The sequence below is a fragment of the Anolis carolinensis genome, chromosome 4, assembly GCF_035594765.1.
Source record: "Anolis carolinensis isolate JA03-04 chromosome 4, rAnoCar3.1.pri, whole genome shotgun sequence".
Classification (NCBI taxonomy): Eukaryota; Metazoa; Chordata; class Lepidosauria; order Squamata; family Dactyloidae; genus Anolis; species Anolis carolinensis.
Window position 1 is genome coordinate 199,906,030 of NC_085844.1, and position 23,609 is coordinate 199,929,638.

The following is a 23,609-nucleotide window of genomic DNA, read 5'->3' on the forward strand; positions in this document are numbered from 1 at the left end:
TAGTCAAGTTAAGTAGGATTGTTGTTGTTGTGTGCCTTCAAGTCATTTCAGACTTTTGGCAAGCCTAAGTCTAAAACTGAGGGCGGGGGCCGAGTAAATGACCTTGGAGGGCCGCGTCCGGCCCCCGGGCCTTAGTTTGGGGACCCCTGCTGTAGAGACTCAAAATCATATTAACTCTTATGTGAATTGGTTGATAATAACAATAATAATATAATAATAACTTTATTTTTATACCCCACTACCATCTCCCTGAAGGGTCTCAGGGCAGTTTAAATGCAGGACCAGCCCAAAGCATACAACAAGATTGTCAAATAAAATGCAGTTAAAAACATAACATATAACAGACTAATTAAACAATTAAAACAGCATGAAAATGTATCAAACCAAACCTCAAGAATCAGTAACCAGGAATATGGTGGGGATAATCAGAATTAGAGAGAGCTGGGCATGGGCCTGTGGAAAAAGCAGATTATAGGGCCAGGGCTGGGGGTAAAGTGCTGAGTACAATCTATTAGTCAGTTAGGGCTGGACATTCATGAGCAGCGCCTAACCATCAAATGCACATTGGAGCATCCAGGTTTTCAGATCCTTGTGAATGGTGGAAAGTATGGGAGCTAGACTATTCTCCATGGGGAGGGAGTTCCAGAAGCGAGGGTCACCACCGAGAAGGTCCTCTCTCTTGTCCCCGCCAACCGTGCTTGTGACAATGGTGGGAGTGAGAGGAAGACCTCCACAGCAGATCTTAGGGCCCGTGCTAGTTCAGAAGGGAAAATGCGGCCACAAAGATAGGCAAGACTGAAACCATTTAGGGCTTTGTAAGTGATAACCTGCACTTTGAATTGGGACCGGAAACCTATCGGCAGCCAGTGGAGCTGCCTTAATAGGGGAGGTGTCCACTTGCTATAATTTGCTCCAGTTAGCAACCTGGCTGCAGACCTTTGCACCAATTGCAGTTTCCGAGGCATCTTCAAAGGCAGCCCTATGTAGAGTGCATTGCAGTAATCCAGTCTAGATGTAACTAAGGTGTAGACCACCATGGCCAAGTCAGGCTTCTCAAGGTGCAGTCACAGCTGGTGCAAAGTTTTAACAGTGCAAAGGCCTTCCCGGCCACCACCGACACCTGAGCATCAAGCATCAGCACTGAGTCCAGGAGGACCCCCAAACTGCAGATCTGTGTCCTTAGGGGGGGAGTGTAACCCCATCGAGCACAGGTTGCCACCCTATACCCTGATTGACTCCATGACTGACCATGAGGACCTCTGTCTTGTCTGGATTAAGCTTCAGTTTGTTAGTCCTCTTCCAGTCCATCATAGCGGCCAGGCACTGGTCCAGGATCCGGGGATCTTCCTTGGAATTTGGTGGAAAAGAATAATAGAGCTGAGTGTCATCTGCATAGAGATGGCCTCCTGATGACATCCTGTTTGTGGCATATATGGGTGTGCATTTCTTTTTTGCATGTGTGTTTTCTCCCCTTCTCTGCAATGACCAACACTACCTCTCACCTATACTTAACATAGAACTGCTGTGTTGGGCTATGGTCATACAGTCAAATACAAAATTGATAGAAACCTCTGGAGAACCCTTGCAGGTCTCAGCAATTATGTAATCATTTTACATCCAGGTACAGGGCCACAGCCAGACACTTCTCCAATCCTGTCAATTCTCCATGAGGCTATATGTAAAGTTGGTGTATCTGTGTACGCCATGGAGTCTTGGTCCGCATGCAGAGCTACACTGAGCCATACATGATTGTGAACGGCTCAATATATGAATGAAAACACACTTTGAGGTGTTATGTTCATAATAGCCTGTGGCCCTGTGCACATGTGGAAAAGGCATATTTTATTCTTTTCATTGCCCAGGCCTGAGAAACTCCTAAAACATCTGTTCATAGTTCAAGGAAAGTTGCCCTTCCCTTTACCTTTGATGTCATGGGGGTCAATCTTTTTAAGGGGGTGTTGTGTTTTTTCCCGGGCTGTATGGCTGTGTTCTAGCAGCATTTTCGCCTGCATCTATGGGTGGCATCTTCAGAGGATCTGTGTCTATGATGTTACATAATCACTCTATCTTGTACCATGAATATAAATAAGATATTGGTAAATTTAATTTCTAGAATGTGCTTAGTGCTAGGATTGACTTGTCAGGGTAGCACCATCCCATGGCATGAGATATTGAGATGGACATTCAAGACCAAGGAATCTGGTGAAGTTACAAGGGTTGCCCCATGGTGGAAAGACATGGAAATTCCATGTCTTTCCACCATGATGGAATATGGAATTAATCAAAGACTATGTGATTCAAATGTATGTGTGTGTATATGTGTGTTTTTAACAAAAGAAATACAGTACAGCCACATTTTAGGGCAGTGGTCTTGTCCTGAAATTTCTCTGCTGGAGCCTGAGGACTGAGAAAAAGATCCAGGTGCTGAGACATAGGCCAAGTCCTGAAACATCATCCTATACATACATTACAAAGTGTGGCTGATCACATCTTCTGTTCTCAGTCCAGGGCAGGGGAACAAAGACACCCCTCCCCATAGGAAAATTGTTTTAGATGCTATGGTTTCAGTGCAGGGGAAGTACCATGCTTCACTATCCCTAGGCACCCATGGCTGTGAGCAATGACAGCAGCCAGAATGGTGTTGTCGTTTATTGGAATATTACTCTGCAGAACAGCATTCAAATCTGTGTTGGGCCTTGGAAACTTCCTAGGTGACCTTTGCATGCTCAGCCTCAGAGGGAAGGCAAAGGGACTCCCAATTAACCAGAACTCAAGCAATTAGAACTCTCAATCAACTGGCAAATGTTTTCTGAAGAAATAATACTTTAAATAAAAAATAATACAGTAAAACTGTGTTATGTTAAGCTTGTCTTTATTTGTCTTCATTGGCTTTTCATGACTGTATTTCAATATTAATATCAAGTCAATACAGAGTTTAGGTTATGGTTATAGTATGAGGTATAATTTTGTTATAGAACTCCAATATGCTGATGATAACAGTCTGTGCGCATTCAGAAGAAGACCTACAAGCCACTCTGAATACCTTTGCAGAAGCATACAAGAAACTCAGCCTCTCATTCAACATCAAGAAAACCAAAATGCTCTTCCAGCAGGCACGAACCAATCCTTCTGCAATGCCAGAAATACAGCTTAATGGTGTAACATTAGAAAATATTGACCATTTCCGCTACCTTGGCAGCCACCTCTCCACAAAAGTCAGCATTGACACAGAAATACAACACCGCCTGATCTCTGCGAGTGCATTTTTCCGAATGAAGCAGAGAGTCTTTGAGGATTGGGACACCAGTAGGAATATCAAGGTGCTTGTTTATAAAGCTAATGTCCTCCCAATCCTGTTATATCCTGAGAAACATAAACTGTCTACAGATGTCACACTCAACTCCTGGAACAATTCCTCTGAAAAATCCTGCAAATCTCTTGGGAAGACAGGTGGACAAATGTCTGTGTGCTGGAAGAAGCAAAGACCACCAACACTGAAGCAATGATCCTACGCCATCAACTCCGTTGGACTGGCCATATTGTCCGAATGCCTGATCACCGACTCCCAAAGCAGTTACTCTACTCCCAACTCAAGAATGGAAAACAGAATGTTGGTGGAAAGGAAAAGAGATTTAAAGATGGGCTCAAAGCTAACCTTAAAAACTGTGGCATAGACACCAAGAACTGGGAAGCCCTGGCCCTTGCACGCTCTAGCTGGAGGTCAGCTGTGACCAGCAGTGCTGGTCACAGCTGGAGGGTGAAAGGGAGAAACATGCCAAGAGGAAGGCGTGCCAGGAGGAAGGCACAAACAGAGGGTGAAAGGGAGAAACGTGCCAAGAGGAAGGCGCGTCAAGCCAACCCTGACCAGGACCATTTTCCACCTGGAAACCAATGTCCTCACTGTGGAAGAGCACGTGGGTCAAGATTAGGGTCTGGAGACCAAGCCCTATGAGGAGCGGCTTAAAGAACTAGGCATAAGAAGAAGAAGAAGAGAAGGCTGAGAGGAGACATGATAGCCATGTACAAATACGTAAAGGGAAGTCATAGGGAGGAGGGAGGGAGCTTGTTTTCTGCTGCCCTGGAGACTAGGACACGGAACAATGGCTTCAAACTACAGGAAAGGAGATTCCACCTGAACATCAGGAAGAACTTCCTCACTGTGAGAGCTGTTCGACAGTGGAACTCTCTCCCCCGGACTGTGGTGGAGGCTCCTTCTTTGGAGGCTTTTAAGCAGAGGCTGGATGGCCATCTGTCGGGGGTGCTTTGAATGCGATTTCGTGCTTCTTGGAGGGGGTTGGACTGGATGGCCCATGAGGTCTCTTCCAACTCTACTATTCTATGATTCTAGGGCTCCACAGTCACCTACGTATCCACCGCCAGGACACTACACTTGGAAGGCCCTATTCCCACTCCTGCACCTTATTCTCACTCTTAGTCCTATTTTCCTGTGTTTTGCACAAGCCCTGCCCTTCCCCTGCAATTTTAATAGTCCCACCCTTTGGTTCTTGATATTCATTGATGCATTTTATGATGTTTTTCTTCTGTGGTTTAATTGTTTTTTAATGATATTGTTGTTATGTGTGTTAAGTTATATATCTTGTATATTTGTTTTCTGGGCTTGATGTATTGTCGAAGGGTTTCATGGCCAGAATCCCTGGGTTGCTGTGAGTCTCTATGGCCATGTTATGTCAGGAGCCTGAAAAACCCAGTTTCTGGACTTGGTCCCCATGTAAGCTGCCCCTAATCCCTTTGGAGAGATGGAAGCGGGTTATAAAAATATTATTATATTATATTATTAAGGCCATCATATTCTGACAACCAGGGAGGAATCGCCTAAGTAATTCTGGCAGGGGCAAACTTTGGTCTTCCAGATGTTTTAGGATTTCACCTCCCACCATTCCTAACAGCCCATGCCTGGGGTATATACCATTAGCTCTATTATTGATAGCAACTCTCAAGCACCCAGAAGGTTGCCGGTTAACTGAGAGTTTGCTGATATTTTGCCATATACAGTCGAGTCTCACTTATCCAACATTCTGGATTATCCAATGCATTTTTGTAGTCAATATTTTCAATGCATTGTGATATTTTGGTGCTAAATTTGTAAATACAGTAATTACTACATCACATTAATGTGTAATGAACTACTTTTTCTGTCAAATTTGTTGTGTAACATGATGTTTTGGTGCTTAATTTGTAAAATCATAACCTATTTGATGTTTAATAGGCCTTTTCTTAATCTCTCCTTATTGTCCAATATATTCGCTTATCCAACGTTCTGCCGGCCCGTTTATGTTGGATAAGTGAGACTCTACTGTAGCTGTGACAGTTTCTCCTATGAGTTGCCCATACATGGGAAACGACTTGAAGACACTCGGCAACGACGCCTGGAGGAGAGGAGGCTGTGGGGGGCTGTGGGGTCTCAGACTGGGGAGTGGAGAAAGGAGGCTCATAGCCAGGGCTGCCACTTCCACGGAGGCGTCCCCAGGTGGCGCTGAGCCGCCCCGAACCCGCCTCAGGTGCCGGGGGACCGTGAGGACAGGCTCCACCGAGGGGTTTCAGCTTCAAGGCAGGGCCAGTCCGGAGCAGGGAGGGAGGGAGGGAGAGAGGGAGCCGTGGGTGCCCCACCGGGGCGGGATCCGGGAGCGCGGGATCGTGGGCGCTGGCAGAGGGGCGGGGAGGGATCCGGCGCGCAGGTGTTGGCCAGAAGGATCCCAGCAGGAGGGAGGGAGCAAGCAAGGAAGGAGAGCCAGGGTGGGTCGGCTTCGCGCGTGGATCCTGCTCGCGCTTCCTTTGGGCGTCGCCGTCCGGAGACCCCCTCCCTCGGTGGGGAGGGGAGGGGAGAGAGCCAGGCAGCGTCTGCGGGAGCGTGTCCGCCTCCTTGCGCTCCTTCCTTCCTTCCTTCCTTCCTCGCCCGCCTGCTCCTGCTCGTGCTCGTGCTCCTTCTCCGGCGGGCCTGGCGGGGCGAGGATGTGGTGGTGGGACGCGCGGGTGGCGGCGCTCTTCCAGCGGCACCTGCAGCCCACGCTGACCTACTGGAGCGTCTTCTTCAGCTTCGGCCTCTGCCTCGCCTTCCTGGGCCCCACGCTGCTGGACCTGCGCTGCCAGACCCAGAGCTCCCTCTCCCAGATCACCTGGGTCTTCTTCTCGCAGCAGTTCTGCCTCCTCCTCGGAAGCTGCCTGGGGGGCATCTTCAAGCGGAAGTAAGGCGACAGCTTCCCCCCTCCCTTCCTTTCCCCCTTCCCCCTGACCTCCCCATCCAACAAAACAGCCTCCCAAGCCCCTCCTGGCCTCCAAGCCCCTTCGCTTCTGCTTCCTTCCGCTCTCTCCTCTGAGCATCCAGCAGAGCTGCTTGGCTCATCATCACCTACCTGCACAGGTGCCACTGAGCTGCCCTGTATCTCTGAACCCCTCTTCTCTGATGCTCTCTCCTGCCTGGGACTCTGATCCTATGTGCCCTCCTTCTTCATCTTAAGGGTGCTGGGTGAAGTGAGGTGGATGGAAACTTGGACAGTCCTGCAGCCCTAGTTAACCCCATTGATCACAGGCAGGCAGGTTTGTGTAGACCAAGCATGGGCAAACTTGGGCCCTCCGGGGGTTTTGGACTTCAACTCCCACAATTCCTAACAGCCGATAGGCTGTTAGGAATTGTGGGAGTTGAAGTCCAAAACCCCCGGAGGGCTCAAGTTTGCCTGTGCCTGGTGTAGACTCACACCACAGCATGGATCCACTTTAAATCCAGCTTCTGCCTCCTGCAGAATTTTGGGATTTGTAGTTTGGTGAGGCCCAGGACCTGTCTGGCTGAGCTGTTTAAAGGCCCCTCCCTAAAGTGGATTTAAACTGAATCCAAACTCTAGTGTGATGAGGTCAGTATCCACATCTACACTGTGGAATGAATGCAGTTTGGCACCTGCTTGTTGTTGCTTGAACTGCCATGGCTCAATGCTAGGGAATAGAATCACCAAATCATAGAGTTGGAAGAGATGTTGTGGGCCATCCAGTCCAACCCCCTGCCAAGAAGCAGGAAAATTGCACTCAAAGCACCCCTGACAGATGGCCATCCAGCCTCTGCTTAAAAGCCTCCAAAGAAGGAGCCTCCAGCACAATCCGGGACAGAGAGTTCCAGTGCTGAACAGTTCTCACAGTGAGGAAGTTCTTCCTAATGTTCAGGTAGAATCTTCTTTCCTGCAATTTGAAGCCATTGTTCCATGTTCTAGTCTCCAGAACAGCAGAAACCAAGCTTGCTCTCTCCTCTCTATGACTTCCCCTCACATATTTATACATGGCCCTCATCATGTCTCCTCTCAGGCTTCTCTTCTGTATCCTGAACATGCCCAGTTCTTTCAGCCGCTCCTCACAGGGCTTGTTCTCCAGACCCTTGATCATTTTAGTCTCTCTCCTCTGGACACATTCTAGCTTGTCAACATCTTCCTTAAATTGCGATGCCCAGGATTGGACACAGTGTGATTCCAGATGTGGTCTGACCAAGGCAGAATAGAGGGGTATCATAACTTCCCTGGATCTAGACACTAGACTCCTATTTATGTCCTTGGCTTTTTTAGCTGCCGCTTGACATTGTTGGCCCGTGTTTAACTTGTTGTCCATAATAACTCCAAAATCTTTTTCACATGCACTGCTATCGAGCCAGGATCATGGGAACTGTAGTTTTGTAAGGTTTTTTGCCTTCTCTGTTCAAGAGTGCAAACTGCAGCTCCCAGGATTCCAGACACAGGGATTAAAGGGGTGGCAAACTCCACTCATTCTCTTGTGTAGATGCGCCCTGTACCTCAGAGAAAAATGTGCATTCATCTGGCTGTAGTGATCTGGGGAAAGAGATGTTTCCACAAATGACTCAACACTTGTGTTTTGGTTCTTAAACAAACAAACAAAAAAAAAAACCCTCTGCTGCTTAATGCTTGGATTTTCTGTGTTGTGAAGAAATGGAGCCTGCTCGGATTTGGATGTATATCCAGAAGGAAGTTATGCTTTGTGTTGTTGAAGGCTTTCATGGCTGGAATCACTGGGTTGCTGTGAGTTTTCCAGGCTGTTTGACCATGTTCCAGAAGCAGTCTCTCCTAACGTTTCACCCACATCAATGCTAGGCATCCTCACAATCTCTGAGGATGCCTGCCATAGATGTGAGTGAAACGTCAGGAGAGAATGCTTCTGGAACATGGCCAAACAACCCAGAAAACACAGCAACCCAAGCTATGCTTTATTTTATGTAGACACTATGGGGTCTTTTCAAGATATGATGCACAGATGATAGCATGAAATGGATAGCTTTGGTTGATTGTGGTGAAGTACGCAGGGTGCCTGGCCATGTATTGGGCAATCATAGCACTTCAGCAATATTGCCTTCATATCATAGCACTTCTCGCTTCCTTTGCTGGCAGGATTGTTGGTTTTATCTGTTTTCTTTCCAGCCTCACTCCTGTGTCTTTAAGAATAGCCTGACTACTGAAATCCAACAGCTGAGTGGAGAATGTATTGTATTTGTTTAAACACGGATTACAGCAAAGCAGGGCACTTATCTTAAATATAATTAACTTCATAAGGTGCTCCAGAAAAAAGAAAAAGAAAAAACACCTCTGATAGCCTTGAACACAAAGGGAGCCAGGCTTTGCCATTTGTTTATGTATGTATGTATTTATTTATTTATTTGCTCTCGCTCCTGGCTAAAAATGATTACTTTCTTTGCAGTATATGCTAGCAGTCTTGTTTGATGAACCAATTGTCGAAGTATGTGGTGATATGGAGTGTTATCATGGGGAATGGAAGAAGCACTGTGACAAATCATAACAGTCTCATCCCTCTGAATATAAGTCTCTGGTTATCAGGAGATTACATCTACTCTTCTAGAAGTGTACCATATGTTTATTGGAAGCACATTAGGGCCAGAACTTTCCTGAGTTGATATCTTTGTAAGAACAGATAGGTTTTGTTATTTATTTATTTTGGTCATGCTTTTCTTCCAGTGGGGAGATAGCATTCATATCTTGAAATGTGCTTGATCATATGATTCCATGAGGCAGTTCTTATATTTAATTTTAGCATCTTCAACTGTATACCTAAACGTATTTTTCATCTTGTTACTAAGCAGAGCATTGGCTACTGGTAAATCAATATCGTAAAAAAAAATACTTACTGACTGAATTAAATGTAAGGTCTTGTGAAACCCAGAAATCCTTTTTGAGAAACACAGTTGACAGTATTTTTTAAGACAGAATTTGGGTTAATATTTGTATCCAAACACTGAATATATGAATGCAGTTGTTCCCTTTAATAAAGTGGGCTACAGTTCAGCAATCTAGGAAGTACAGAGGATGTAACCCTGAGAGTTATTAATATTGATTATAGGATTGTATTCTGAAGAGTTTCCAGATTATGTTGGCCCTTAACAGCACAAGATTTTAAGCACTTATAAGGTTGTGGAGACAACTTGCCAGCTTTTAAGGGCAGATAATATAACTTGCCAGCCCCCAAGAACATAGTTCTTCCTGCATTGTTGACATTGTGTACGAGACTGTTGAATAAATTTGAGCAATAACAGAACAAAAAAAAATAAAATCAAAGAGTGACTGGTATTTGGGAACATTGGAACCATTAAAATATTAAAATGATGGCATTTGTTCCAGTCCAGTCACTCCACCAACCTCACTATGCTATTTGTCCTATTCCTCCTGTAGTTTATAGCTATCTCACTTTGAGCTTAATACTTTACCAAGACAGGTGTGGTCATGCTTTGACCTCTGGAACATAATTTTGGGGTCTCTCATCCCCTCCCACCAGTTTCCAAAACTCCCTCAACATCTCAAATTTTAAAAATTAGTGTGCTCTTTAGGCAATTTTCATCTTTAAAAAAGCCCCCCAGAAGTGTCAAAACACTGAATACCCCAATTCACCCCAGCATGCAACCCAAATCCAAATACTTGCCACACCTATGAGTACGTCAGAAATATGTCATTTTGTGTCATCATTTTGGGAGGGATTACAGAGGAAAACGGAGGTATGTGGACTTGTTAGAAGGGTCCCCACACGGTTGTTCACCCCTGTTTCTGTTTCAATTGGATCTGCCAAAAAAAGAAAGAAAAATTACCTCTCTCACACCTTCCTTGTTACCTTATTCCTTTCTGATTTTCTCTTTGCTTGTACAGTATTTTTCTTCCTTCTTGAATTATTTAAGAGCTTATCTTCAAAAGCATTCAGAGGGCTCATCTGAATAAGATCAAAGTAATCTGGGTGCTTCTTGATTGACCCAAAAAATGATTCGGACAGGTTTGATACGGAATCCATGCAAAATGAGTCTTACGTAACTTGTGCAGCACTTAGTCACTTGAATGACTCCACTGAAATTGTCAAGTCTGCAGGATTTCTCTCTCCCCCCCCCCCCCCCAACCTCTCTGTGGGACCCTGGCTCCATTGCAGAGCCCACACAGGCAGGCTCTCAGATCGGCTTATATGATGTCAGTGTGGTTATCTGAGGTCTTTCTTCTCACGTGGAATTGGTTTTAGAATTTGGGAAAGTGGTGCATATGGCACAGTTGTGGGAAGATTTAGAGTGAGGACTGTACAGCGCACAGCAGTTCCTAATGTAGACAGACGTGGACCTCTCGGCCTGCAAAGGTCCTGCTGAGGAGCTCTCTGTATGTTTTTGGAACCGAAACCGGCTGTTGTAAAAGACTTGTTTTAACAACTTTGATATTAAAACTCAAGCTGTCCTCTGATCTTCCCCAAAAAGCTGGCAAGCAACATCCAGTGTCAAACAAGCTTGTAAAAGTTGATCTAAGGTATAAGAAAGCACCGCAAATATTCAACTTCCATACAGAGTTTCTGGAAAGAACAGTATTATCTTTTACAAATCATCAGTGATCCCATCAATGAGGAATTAGCCCTGCTCAACCAGAGATCACTCTAAAATAAACATATTTTCAACAGTGACACTACCTTCTAAATAACACTAGAGTTTCCAACTTGATTTGTTTTAGGCATTCTTTTTGGGGCATTTCACTATTTCCATAGGCAAATTGCTGTTTAATTGGTCAGCAGACACATCAGTTTTGATGCAAATCAAAGTCTTGAGTATTATTGAGAGAGTAGGTTCATTATTGGCTTGGCCTATCAGCTGATGATGCCTCATGAACTTGAATTTATACTGTGATTGTTTTACTTAACTTGTTTATCCTATTATGCTTATATTATTGATGTACTCTGATTGTTTAATAATAATAATAATAATAATAATAACTTTATGTTTATACCCCTCTTCTATCTCCCCAAAGGGGACTCAGGGCGGCTTACATGGGGCCAAGCCTGAATAAAAACAATAGCAATATAAAACACAACAATAGACAAGAGACATGCACAATTATAAAAATTTCAACATTAGCCAATAAAAACAAATGACAAGAACTAATAAAAACATGGATTAAAACGGAGAGGTTGTAAAAGTAGACTGGGTAATGTGCACCATATAAATATTGTAAACACGAGGTGACTGATAAAGTGCTGCAAATTCTTGGAAGTGCAAATTGGGATGAGAATAGACCCTGTGTTTATATCAAGTTGACAAAGGTAAAAAGTACAAGAATGGTCACAGATACAGGATTGTTATGGGGATGAGCAATCTTTATCCAAAGGCCTGAGTGAAGACCCAGGTTTTCAAGCTCTTTCTGAATGATTTTATGTGATTTTAATATGTTGTAAGCCGCTTTGGGTCCCGTGAGGGAGAAAAGCAGGATATAAATATTTATTTATTTATTATTTTAAAAATCCATTTGCTTCACCACCTTGCTTAAAATATTTTAGTTTGTGGGATATTTACATAATAGTTAATGGTCTCATTACTGATTTATGCTTTGGAAAATAATCTTAAAGCATATTGCTTAAATCAAGGCAGGCAAATAAAGCAGTCAAAGCTACCTGTAACCTGTTTACATATCACAAATCATACTTCCATAGGGAACAGGTGTGATTAAAATTAATTAGACTAATTGTAATTTTCTCTTTGCAATTATAAATGGGCTACATAGTCTTAGGTTACTAGCCCTTTAATTTTCTGTTGTTCACATGACCATGTAAATGAAAACTCAATCATATTTTAACACTTCATATGCTGATTTTATTCTCTGCAGATTAAATACCCTAAAGCAGTGTTTCTCAAACTTTGCTCCTCTAGATGTTTTGGACTTTTGCTCCCAGAAATCCCAGCCATCTTACCAGCTGTTAGGAATTGTGGGACCTGAAGTCCAAAACATCTGGAGGAGCACAGTTTGAGAAACTGCTCTAAAGGTACCAAATCCTTTCTTGAAAACTAAGCAGGGTCATCCCTGATTAATTCTTGGATGAGAGGCTGCCAAGGGGCTCTATGTAGGCTATATTTCAGAAGAAGGAACTAGCAAAACCACATCTGAATATCCCAGATCTAATAAAACCCTTTTACATTCACGGGATGACATAAGTCAAGTGACCTGGCATTAACTGGACAGCACAAACAAAAGCATATAAGAATCCTTGTTTTAAAAGCAAGCAATGACAATGCACCTGGAAAGGGTTGTAGAGTTTGCAATTTAATTTATTACCCAGAATTAGGAAGGCAGCATATGCTAGCAGGAAACAGTACAAAGACCCTTCTGTCTCGGTAAGTCCTAGATGTATCTCTTTGACCTTTCCATGACAAAGAAATATGGAACACTTAATCTGTGTTCCATGAGAATTTGAGAGAGGAATTATGTCTTAAGGCAGATCAACGACTCAAAAATACTGACATTGGATTCCATTTCCTTACAGTGGATTCCATGACTTCTTTATTTCTCTGTAGTTGATGGTTTTTTCAAGCAAGGCACCTACAGTAATTTCTGTGCTTCTCCTAACAAGACAGTAAAAGGATAAGAGTTAATGGAAGAAATCCCTTTTTAGGGATCCAGGATGTTGTTAGTGGCTTATTGGTGTGCTATCTTTCTCCGTTAATCTTCTTTCTGTTCTTGCTAAGTGATGCTGGCTAGCATTCTAGTGGTAACTGAACTACTGCTGAATTAGAGCTTGGATAATAATGGTGGTAATTTAACTTACACACTTCCGTACTTTGGGGAGTGTGAATGCATCTGTAGCAACTTAAACTCCTCACACGAATGCTATTGATGCTATACATACATTAAACATTTATGGAAATAATGTAACTATATGGTTTAATTTCCATTTACTGTAGGGAACCATGGCAGAAAAGTCATTTGAAAATTTGTCAGGTTTTTTCGTAAATTAGTATTGAAGGAGCCCTGCACTTATCCCAGTATTGGAGCTGATGTGGGGAAATTATGGCCTGTGAACTGCAAGATGGTTTTTGTGGTTACCTAGGCACTGTTTTAATTTTTTTTCCCCCCAAAGAGTGTGCCAATGGCAATATTGCCACATTTTTGTCTATCTGGGCCATTTTAGGAGAGTCTTTCTGCAGGAAGTGATCCAGAAGTTTACTTCTGGGTAGCTTCCTGTAGGAACAAAGGTCTTTCTTAACCTTAGTTTAGTGAGGACCATTACAAAATTATCGTTATCCCCGCTATGAGGGAACATTTTGGGACAAAAACCCCTTTTTTCAGTTTTCCAAGGTTCCTAGTCCTCAACAGTTCCCCATCATGAACTAGAGCTACTAGTAGTGGTTCTCAACCTGGGCTGAGAAGTTGGGAGCTGTAGTTTTTAAATCCAAGCCAGTTTACCAGCTGTTAGGATTTCTGGGAGTTGAAGGCCAAAAATATCTGGGGACCCTAGGTTGAGAACCACTGTACTAGGGGTATATTAAACCATAGACCTTCCTTTGTAGAGCAGTGGTTCTCAATCTGTGCCTCCCCAGGTGTTTTGGCTTACAACTCCCAGAAATCCCAGCCAGTTTACCAGCTGTTAGGATTTCTGGGAGTTGAAAGTAAACCATCTGGGGGCCCACAGGTTGAGAACTACTGCTGTATAGAATATTATAAAAAATTGATGATTCCATAGCTCTTGTCTTCCAAGATACTATTTGTGCTGAAGAAGTCTTTGTAGGTCAGCATGTCTTGTAGTCATGTGAACATTCCTGTGTAGGAAGTAAGTAATAAGCAGTGTGTCACTTGCCACATAGAACAATTTGGTGGGTGCATTGTTGTTTGTAGACATACTGTGATGCTTCTAAGCATTTGTGCACCAAATATCTGTAGAGTACAATATGTGAGTGTGTTTGTGAACAATTTACATATATGACCTAAACCACTGGTATGCTGGAAGTTGCAACAGAGCTTTCTTTCTCCTCAATACTGCCTGAAAATGTGCTTTAGAAGGCTTGCTTCCCTGGTCCTTAACACTCTTTCAGAAGTAGTATGGAGGCACAGTGAAGGCCAAGCTTCCACCATGAAAAGTCCACTGTTGGATCCTGCCCATATGTTCCATATTTTTTCATACGTGACAGTACTTTCTGCGTATTAAAAACTTGAGGTATCACTTGATGGGCCATCTGTTGCTTTACAATCTTACGTGTTTGGTTAAACAAAGACCTTTCCTATATGTTTGTCTTTGCAACAGTTTTTTTTCCTGAGATGAAGAAGCATCTATCCAGTATTTGAAAGCTTAGAAGGTTGCTTGTTAATTCGTTGGGTAAAATCCAGTAGCCATGGCTTTTCCTTTGTATTCTAGGAAGTACTTCCTGGAGTTGAGGTAAATTCTCTGAGCTGTATCCATGAGCAAGTCAACTAATTTGTGCCTCATTTATTGACTTTGGAGTTTTCTACACACATATAAACTAGAAGACCACAAAGAACCTGCCATCCTAGAAGATGGCCCTAGGTAGCATTTCCATCCAAACTTTGCAGTATTGCTACCAATGCTCAATGTGATTGCGTTGACTAAATTTATGACTGTGTTGAATTGGTGCTCTAACAGTTTAATAATTCTCTAAAGCAGTGTTCTGATTAAACTACGCATGGGCAAGCTTTGGGCCTCCAAGTGTTTTGGACTTCAACTCCCAATTCCTAAGAGCCATTAAAATAAATATAATATATCCTTTTCAAATAAAACCTATTATTAGGTTTTCTTAGAAATCATCCTTCTGTAACCTTAGCCTTCTGTCACTTTCATATTATATATATTAATCTTTTGTATTAAAGCCCTCTGAGTGTTTGAAGAGTTCTGTCCTCAGTCTTTTCCCCCCACAAACTAAACACTGTCAATTACTTCAACCATCAAGTGATACTTCTGTGTTGTCTTTTGCATATGTGGACAAGCCCAATTTAGTCATGAAAGATCTTTTAGATGTGGAGTGGGAGAAATATGTGGCCTGTAGACCACATGAATCCCCAGAGCCATTTTATGCTCTAAGGACCTGCATTAAAAAAAAGGCCTGCAAACATCTCTGGGGGTGTAGGATGTAATTCTGGCACATTTTGCAAGGAAATGTCAAAAATGACTTACAGACCCTTTCTACTTAGGAAAACAACTCTCCTGTGATTGAAGTGATCCAGAGAATTGTAAAAGGCAGCTCCTGAGGTACAAACATTCAACTTACAAACAACTCAAGTTAGGAATGAAGATGAGATAACAGGAAGTGAGAGAAATCTACCCCTAGGAAGAAAAATTCATTCCTGGAAGAGTTGTCATGGGGAAAAGGTGTCTCCACTGAAGCTTTCTCACCAATCCTTGTTTCCACAATAAGACTTTTTTTTCTTCAAAATCCAGTTATCGCCGGGACAGAAAGTGAGGTGAAATCTTCTGAACAGGGGCCCATATACATATACATTCAGCTTAAGAAGAAACCCACAGAACCTATCTTGTTTGTAACTTGGGAACTACCTGTACATGATAGAAGACTGGGACAAAACTTCAGTTGGGAGTACGATCCTTTAACATCTCCTAGGGTAATGCAACCCTCTGAGTCTTGGAAGGTGTCCGTCCCCTTTTGTGATCTTAAAGAATATATACAGTAGATTCTCAGTTAACCAGAACTCCCCAGCAATCAGAACTCTCAAGTAACCAGCAAACATTTATTGATTTTCATTTAACTAAAATTCAGAAAGCTGTTTTTATAATACAGTAAAACTCTTACTTTAAGTCAAATTTGTCTTCTGTGTTGATTTGCTTTTAGTTACTGTATTTCTATATTAATGTCAAGTCATGGTATGATATGGTATAGTGTTATTTAGGCCAAACGTAACTCTCAAACAGAAACTAAATGTATTTGGCATCTACCAATCCCCATGGGTGCTGATTAACTGAGAGTATACTGTATCTTGAAGCTTTTTAGACAACAACCCCAGAACTGCACTTACTCTCAGCTGCAAATATAGTGCTGGAAGGCACCTCTTTCAACTAGCAGTTGCAGACCCCAAGCATTTACAAAGCATTACCGAAAAATCACAGAAATTCTGGCTTGTGGTTCATGTGATATTTAGATCATCATAAAAGGTTCCATTATTTTTATTGACCTCTTTGTTTTTAACTCATCAGGAATTCAGGATTCAAACTTTTCTTGGAAGATGCACAATCTCAAAAGAGTGTGAGTGAATGTGATCTAAACCCCATGACATTCTAATAGCTGGGTTGAAAGAAAGGGCAATTTCACCCAATTGTGTTGAGACACAACAGGCTGTTACAAGACTTGGTAAATACTCCTTGCCTGTCTGTTTGTCTTGTTGTTAACTAAAAACAGTGCCTCTCATGTTGAAAGATAGAGATGTCAGCTAACAAGTTTAACCTCAACCTGGTCAATAGATTTAACATCTAATACTTTAAGTGCATTCATATATTGAAATTACATCATAATGTAGGGCTGTACAGATAATAAAATTTCCTTCCAGATGTCAGTAAGTGCTAGTGATGTTGCTTTCTGTATTGCCAGTCCTTATTGTTCTGCTGAGTTGTTTAGGGATTTGTGTAGTTTGATTATTTTTATCATGCACAAAACTGATTGTTGATATTCATCTTCCCATTGGCTGCTGTCCACTAAATGGCTCAGAGGCTGACTTGACTATTGGAAAAACAATAAGGAACTAATTTTTGCAGTATTTCCCCAGTACGTATTTCCAAGATTATTTAACATTATAGTGTCTTCAAATGTGTGTTTAAACTGAGTTGCTGCAAATGCTGAAATCTATTTTCATGGATAGAGATATAAGATGATAATGTTGCTTCTGCTGATGGTACAATTCTTAATGGTTTCTCTCCTTTTGCTCTGAAAATGTGAAAACAACCGTTGTTACTTTACCTGAAGTTATCCCTCCCTGTAAACAATATATATGTACTTATTCTCCAAGTTTTTCCCTTTTTAGAACTCAAGGTGGCTTACAAGTTTAAAACAAATATAAATAAAAATCATGTCACTTAAATCATACAAAGGTTAAAGTGCAATTAAACTATTGGTTTTGAAAACCCACAACAAATGTGACGGCGCGAGTGGCGCCATCTATATGTCAAACTATAAGTTTCAAGATTTGAATTGCTGTATCATGCCTGATTTTGCCCTTACCCTGTAAATGTAGTTGGATTGGTTATTTATATCTGTCAATCAATGTTGTTTGTACCTGTTATATTGCTCACTTAGCTAAACTATTTGGCTCCACCTCTTCCTGGAGTAGGACTGTGTTTCCTCTTTTCATTCCATCAGCAAGTTCTGTATCGGATGGACGTGAAAGAGAGGCTTGGCTCTGAAAGCCCTTCAAAAGTTACCTCTCAGCACCAATTCTGAGGTTCTTACCCTTGGGACTCACACTTCATGTTCAGGGCCAACCTGAATAACGTTGAGGAGTCTCAAGCGCCTTCACATCAGTCCTTTGGCAACAGAGGAAGACTCTTGTCTTCAGATATAGGTCATTGGACTGAGGCTGAGTTTGCTCCGGCATTCACAGCCAGAGAAAGAGGGATCTGGACAAGCTTCATGGACTTAAACAATCAAAGACTGTAATGTATATTTTCTTTTACCCCCTTTGTGAAGAATAAACCCAGTTTTTGAGTTAACTACAGTGTTTTGGTCCTTGGGAGTTCAAGTTTCCCTAAAGGAGGGCAAGAAGCAATCCCCTGGGGAAAGATGTCACGTCCATGCCTCTTTCACTAAGAGTACAGCCTCAGGCGCGACGGCACAACAAACATAAGATTTTCTTCATATTAGTTGCGTAGACATACAGACACACTGCTCTTCCATGTCTTCTTTCCATGTAGAATATTGGTACTCAATAAAAATGCTCCCCTTCCCATGACATTTCCCTCAATTTTGAAAATCCTAGTCATGCAGAGATTTAAAGTTTCATTTCAGCATTCAGAAATATCATTTAAGATCTCATCACATGTATCAATTTAAGCTTTCTAGGATACTTGACAGCCAGTTGAGGGACAGATGAGCATGCAGCCCATCACACAATGTTCCCTTAACTTCTTCCTTGTCAACAAAGGGAGGCTCCCTTCTGTCTCGGTTGCGACAGCACTTCCCCCGTGTGATGGGGAAGCATCGCAGCACTGGAGTGCCTGTTGGCAAAATGGCACCAGAGGTGTTGGGGGGGGGGGGGGTGGCAATGATAAGTCAGCCATAGAAAGAAGGCAAGCAATGTTGCCAGGGGAATAGGAATGTGCATCCAGCAATTCTAGGTGTAGAATCATAGAGCTCTAGAGCTGGAAGAGGCCATAAGAACCATCCAGTCCAAGCCCCTGCCATGCAGAAATGCACAATCAGATGGCCATTCAGCCTGTGTTTAAGATCTCCCAGAGAAGGATACTTTATCACACTCCAGGATAGCATTTTCTACTTCCGTCAGCTCTAACTGTCATGAAATTCTTGGTAGACTTTTCCTGAACCCATTGATCCATGTGAGTCTCTGGAGCTGCAGAAAACAAGCTTGCCCCTCCTCAATGTGACATCTTTTCACACATTTAAACATGGCTGTTGTATATCCTCTTAATCTTCTCTTCTGTGAAAGATTTGATATTTTAATCTCAGAATGGTAGAAACTTGGAGAATGAAAGAAAATGTCACAAGGAGGGGCAGGATTCTTATTCTGAGCAGACAATGCCCTCGTTTTGACACCCCTCCACTAGCAACCTCCCTGTTTCCATTCCAGCTGTGCTATTCTTAAATTTTTCCATCACAGCTGTGCTATTCTTGGGGGGGGGGTCGCCTGTAGCTTCAGCCTCTTCCTATTTCACACTCTAGGCTTCCATTTAAAATTGCCTCATTCTTTCTCCAACTGATGAAGTCTCTTTTAACACTGAAAAATGAACTGCAGGATCCACTTAGAACTACAGCAGTTGTTCAATTTAGTTTTTCTCTCTTTCCTGAATTCCGAAGTATTTTTTGCAAAGGTTTTTTTGAAAATGTTTAAGATTTTAATTGGTTTGTGAAAACTGAAAAGTTCTGTGCAGGGTTGGTCTTGAATGTTAAGTACAACAAGCCTCTGTAGAATTAGAAATGCTGCAAGAGTTTCAAAAGCCCTTCTGATCTAATGTTCGGTTTCCCAAAGGCCAGTTGGGTGCTCTTACAAACAGGGCACTGATCCAATATACCTTTACAGTTGTTTGTCTCAAGTGTCTGTGTTTGAACACAGTATGGTGCTCTTGGTATTAAAAATTCCACAACGCAAACTGCTGTGATAGTATTGTCTGAGGCAACAGCAGTCATCTTTGCATAACCTGGGGGTTCATTTAGCGGTGTGAGTGAAGAGAAGTCTGTATTCCTGAATGGTTGCATCTTAAGGTTCATCTACACTATAGAACTAGTGCAGCCTGCCACCAATGCTGTAGAGTTCTGGAATTTGTAGTTTGGTGAGACACCAGCACTCTTTGGCAAAGAAAGCTAAAGACCTGTAAAACTGCAACTCCTATGATTCCATAGCATTGAATCATGGCAGTTAAAATGGTGTTAAACTACATTAATTCTACAATGCAGATTCACCCTATGACCAGATTTCAAAGCAGTGGGAAATGTAAGTAAGAAACCATGCCCATATTCTACCCAGCACAGCAGATTCCCATACATGTGGGAACATGTGTGGATGGACAAGCCATTATTCTTAAACCACTGAGTGATCAGTAGAAAGTAAGTTCTTTTCTCTCATCACTAACTTGTAGTGTCTGAATTCTATTAAAGTGATGCTTCCCAGTGGTCCTTCTGTTGTGTGACCTGACTTGCCACTTGTTGTCAACCATTATTATGTGAGCCAGTTTCCCGCTTCATTTATCCTGGTCATGCTCAGGAACATTGGCTAACTTATGGACCCTTTTATAACTGTAACTTAATATTTACAATGTACCAATTGCGAAATCTTTGTGGAGATGCTAGTTCAAGACCATATGTATATGGGGTGGGAAATTATCGAACCTTCCAGAAGTTGCTGTATGGCAACTTCTGTCAGTCCTAGCTAGCCTACCATTGTTGACGGATGATGGGAATGGAAATTCAGGAGGTGACCTATTCTGGAAGATAGCAGGTCGCTTAGTCTTGGTTTACATGGTAGCCCTTCACATTTACCTCCTGCATACAAAGCATGTGATCTTCCCCTGAGCATCTCTTAGGCCAAAAGGAAACATATGTGTTCTACAGGATACAATAGGCTTGTTCATGATCCCATTGCCTCCAGTGATTTATTTTAAGCATCTAATACAGATACTTCCTAAATTCATAGAATGCATTTGATATTCTAAGCCTTGTGTTGTCTTGTGAGCCAGCATAATGTGGTGGTCCTTATGACTAGACTCATGGCAGCAGTGTGGTGGTGCATAGAACATAGATTGTGATGGTTGCTGGAAGTGCATAAGAAAGTATTTCCATAATGAAGCTGTAATTATATAACAAAACTTGCCCTTTACGCTCCTGCTTCAAAAAGTCTCTTGTAAGCAGCACAGACCTTTATATTGGCCTAAAAAGGCCACAAAACAATTAATGTTTAACTCCTTGACGTGTTCTTATGCCAAACAAGGATAGAAGAGGTTTTTGTTAATTCTATGGCGTATGCATGAAGTTCCAGCTTTGGCACAGTTTCCATCCTCTGTGCGTCTGTTGCTAGCATCTGCATCTTTATCCCCTGGTGTGCTCTTTTTGTGTCCCAAAGGTGTTGTGCTTGGGCCTGTTGCTGACACGCCACTAGCATTTGGCAATTGTTTGTCAAGCAGTATCCTCAAAAATACGAATGTGTCAGTATTATGCATAAGCATAGGCTTATTTAAACTTGATCGACCCTCAGGCTTAAGGCCAGTTTGTGTAAGACTCGGTTGGTTGCACATTGATAACATTCAACCTTTGGGAAGATTGTCTCATGTGATGACCACTTTTTTCTCTCTGTGTATATATGTGCATTCATGTTGCTTGTTGACCTATAGTGGTCACATTTCATAGAGTTTTCCATAGGCCAGGAATATTTAGAGTTGGTTTTGCCAGTTCCTACCTCTGAAATATAACCTGCAGCCCCTGGTATTCATTGCTGGTCTCCCTTCCAATACTAATGAGGGCTGCCCCTGCTTAGTTTCCAAGATCAGTTAGGATCTTGTGTTTTTACACTCTCAAGACCCACTTCTGTGTAGCTGAAAATACAGCATCATATGTAGAAAATCAGTATACTTTGGTCTTGGTTCAAGGACGTATACAGCTTAGCAAGGTGAACTGTACTCCCTTTGTAACAGAACATTGTTCAAATTGCTGATGGAACAACTACTTGCATTGTGCATAATGAACTTAAGTCCATCAAAATTAGAATTTAACTTCCAATAGCATGATCAGAGCAGTTGAAAAAAGCAGACTCCCCTTGGAAAACACAAACTGGCATCCAGAGTGGAGCATGCTTCTTTTTCTTTAAGTTTCTAGCCTGACCATGGGCTGTGCTGGGCACATGCTCCCCTCTTATGTCTTACTGTTACAAGGATAGGTTGAAGGTTTAAGGGCAACCAATGCTAAATCCAACTTGGATCCTATCTGCACATCATTCCATTTTTTTTGTTCTTTCCATGATAAGCAGAAGTGAAACAATGGCATGACTGCTGCCCACTCCTATGTAAACAGGCAACGTGCCCATGTGACTATGCAAGTATCATTTTTGGGGATATTTCCATTACTGTTAGCCCCTATGGATTCTGTTGGTGCCAGCCTTTTTCCAGATTCACACTCTGGTTACCTGTTGACCTCCAGTCTTCCTGAGCACCTTCCAAAAGTTGCCATGCAATTTGAGCTCTGCTCTCTTTAGGAGAGTTAGCTGACTGGCTCCTTCGTCATAATTGAGTTGTGTGGTGCTCATACAGCAAACTGGACTTGTCAGCTCTGATCCTGTTTTTTAAATTTCATTTTTATCATTCTTGTTCACACTCTTCTGATTATATCTGGCTGGATAAGAAAGAGACTTCCTGTCCTGTCAGTAATCTAATTGCATTGAAATGCTTCAAAGAATTACTGGCCATGACAAGTTTTTCAATAAGTAATAATAATAGCTGCGTGTGAAGTTTAGAAGATGCAGGATGTTACTCATTTTCTTCCAGAAGGCGTGAGCATTTGAGACTATTACTCCTGGAGAAAACTGGAGCCCGAAACACCTGGGAACAGGACTGGCCCTGATATTAACTCACAAAGGTTGGGGCTGTATTGCTGTGGACTTTCAGGATAATTGCAGGGCAGTAAATTGTCAAGTGGCTCTTTTCCCTATCTTGCAAATCTTTGCCTGGTCAATTCTGGGAAAGAACGGCATATGGAAAAAATCCATTAAATTATGGGGTGGGGAAAAAATTTAGTTTGTCAGATCTCATTTGTTTTTACTTACAAGCATGAGATTCTCAGCCTCAGAGGATGACAAGGGCAACCCCATTTTGAACAAATCTTGAAAATCCCATGATAGGTTCACTTCTGATTCCAGGAATTTGTTTTGAGTGCCTGTATAATTTATAGGGAAGACCTATGTTGTTGTTATTATTGTTGCCATTGCTAAACAGGTAGGAGCCAGAAGTGTTTATGCATCTGTTTATATCAATTTGAGATTTACTGATAGAGCCTGATCTGCCTTGTGTCCAGCTCTCCTTTAAACATTTTCTCTTTAACTGGTGGTTAAAGCCTCACAAACTGATGTAGGGCATCCTTTTCCAAGTCAGTTCACTCCATTGTCAAGCTCAGTTCTCTCTAGTTATGCTGGGCTGCCACTCATATACCTGTCGGCATGGTTGGAGATGATGGGAGCTATATTCCAAAATATCCGAAGAGCATCTGGTTGGGAATGGCTAATTTAGAGGAGAGAGAGTCAGGGAAAGACTTTGGCTTTAAAAAGTGGACAGTAGAAGGAACTGTGGTCATGGCAGTTTGGCATGACTTGTAGAGAAGCTGCTATTACAGAATGGCATCTTTTGTAGAGTCTGTAAAGAGCTCTGCCATTCTGTGGCTCTAGTTTATGTGGCTGCATAGTCAGGAGGACAATCTGTGGGATGTCATGTGAAGTTGGTGGTCACTTGCCTGCTTACTTGTTCTGCTGCTCAGCTCTTCAGCTGTTTGACAAAAGGAGAACCATTGTTCTGATGATCTCAGGATGGTAGTCTTAGGATAACTGGGTGGTGGGAAAGTGGAAAGTCTCTATCAGGTTGAACCAGTACCATTGAGAAGGGACCTCATCAGACAGAGATCCATAAGCCGAGAGACAGCCAGG

At 42.3% G+C, this 23,609-nt stretch overlaps 1 protein-coding gene across 1 annotated transcript in view; it reads left to right on the forward strand.

The window, feature by feature from the left end:
- The first annotated feature begins 5,337 nt into the window (after positions 1 to 5,337).
- Positions 5,338 to 23,609, forward strand: part of mfsd4a (major facilitator superfamily domain containing 4A) — a 61,197-nt gene continuing 42,925 nt past the window's right edge. Inside the window, exon 1 of the mRNA XM_008115680.3 lies at positions 5,338 to 6,203. Coding sequence (XP_008113887.2) covers positions 5,338 to 6,203 — 866 coding nt within the window. The remainder of the gene's footprint in view (positions 6,204 to 23,609) is intronic.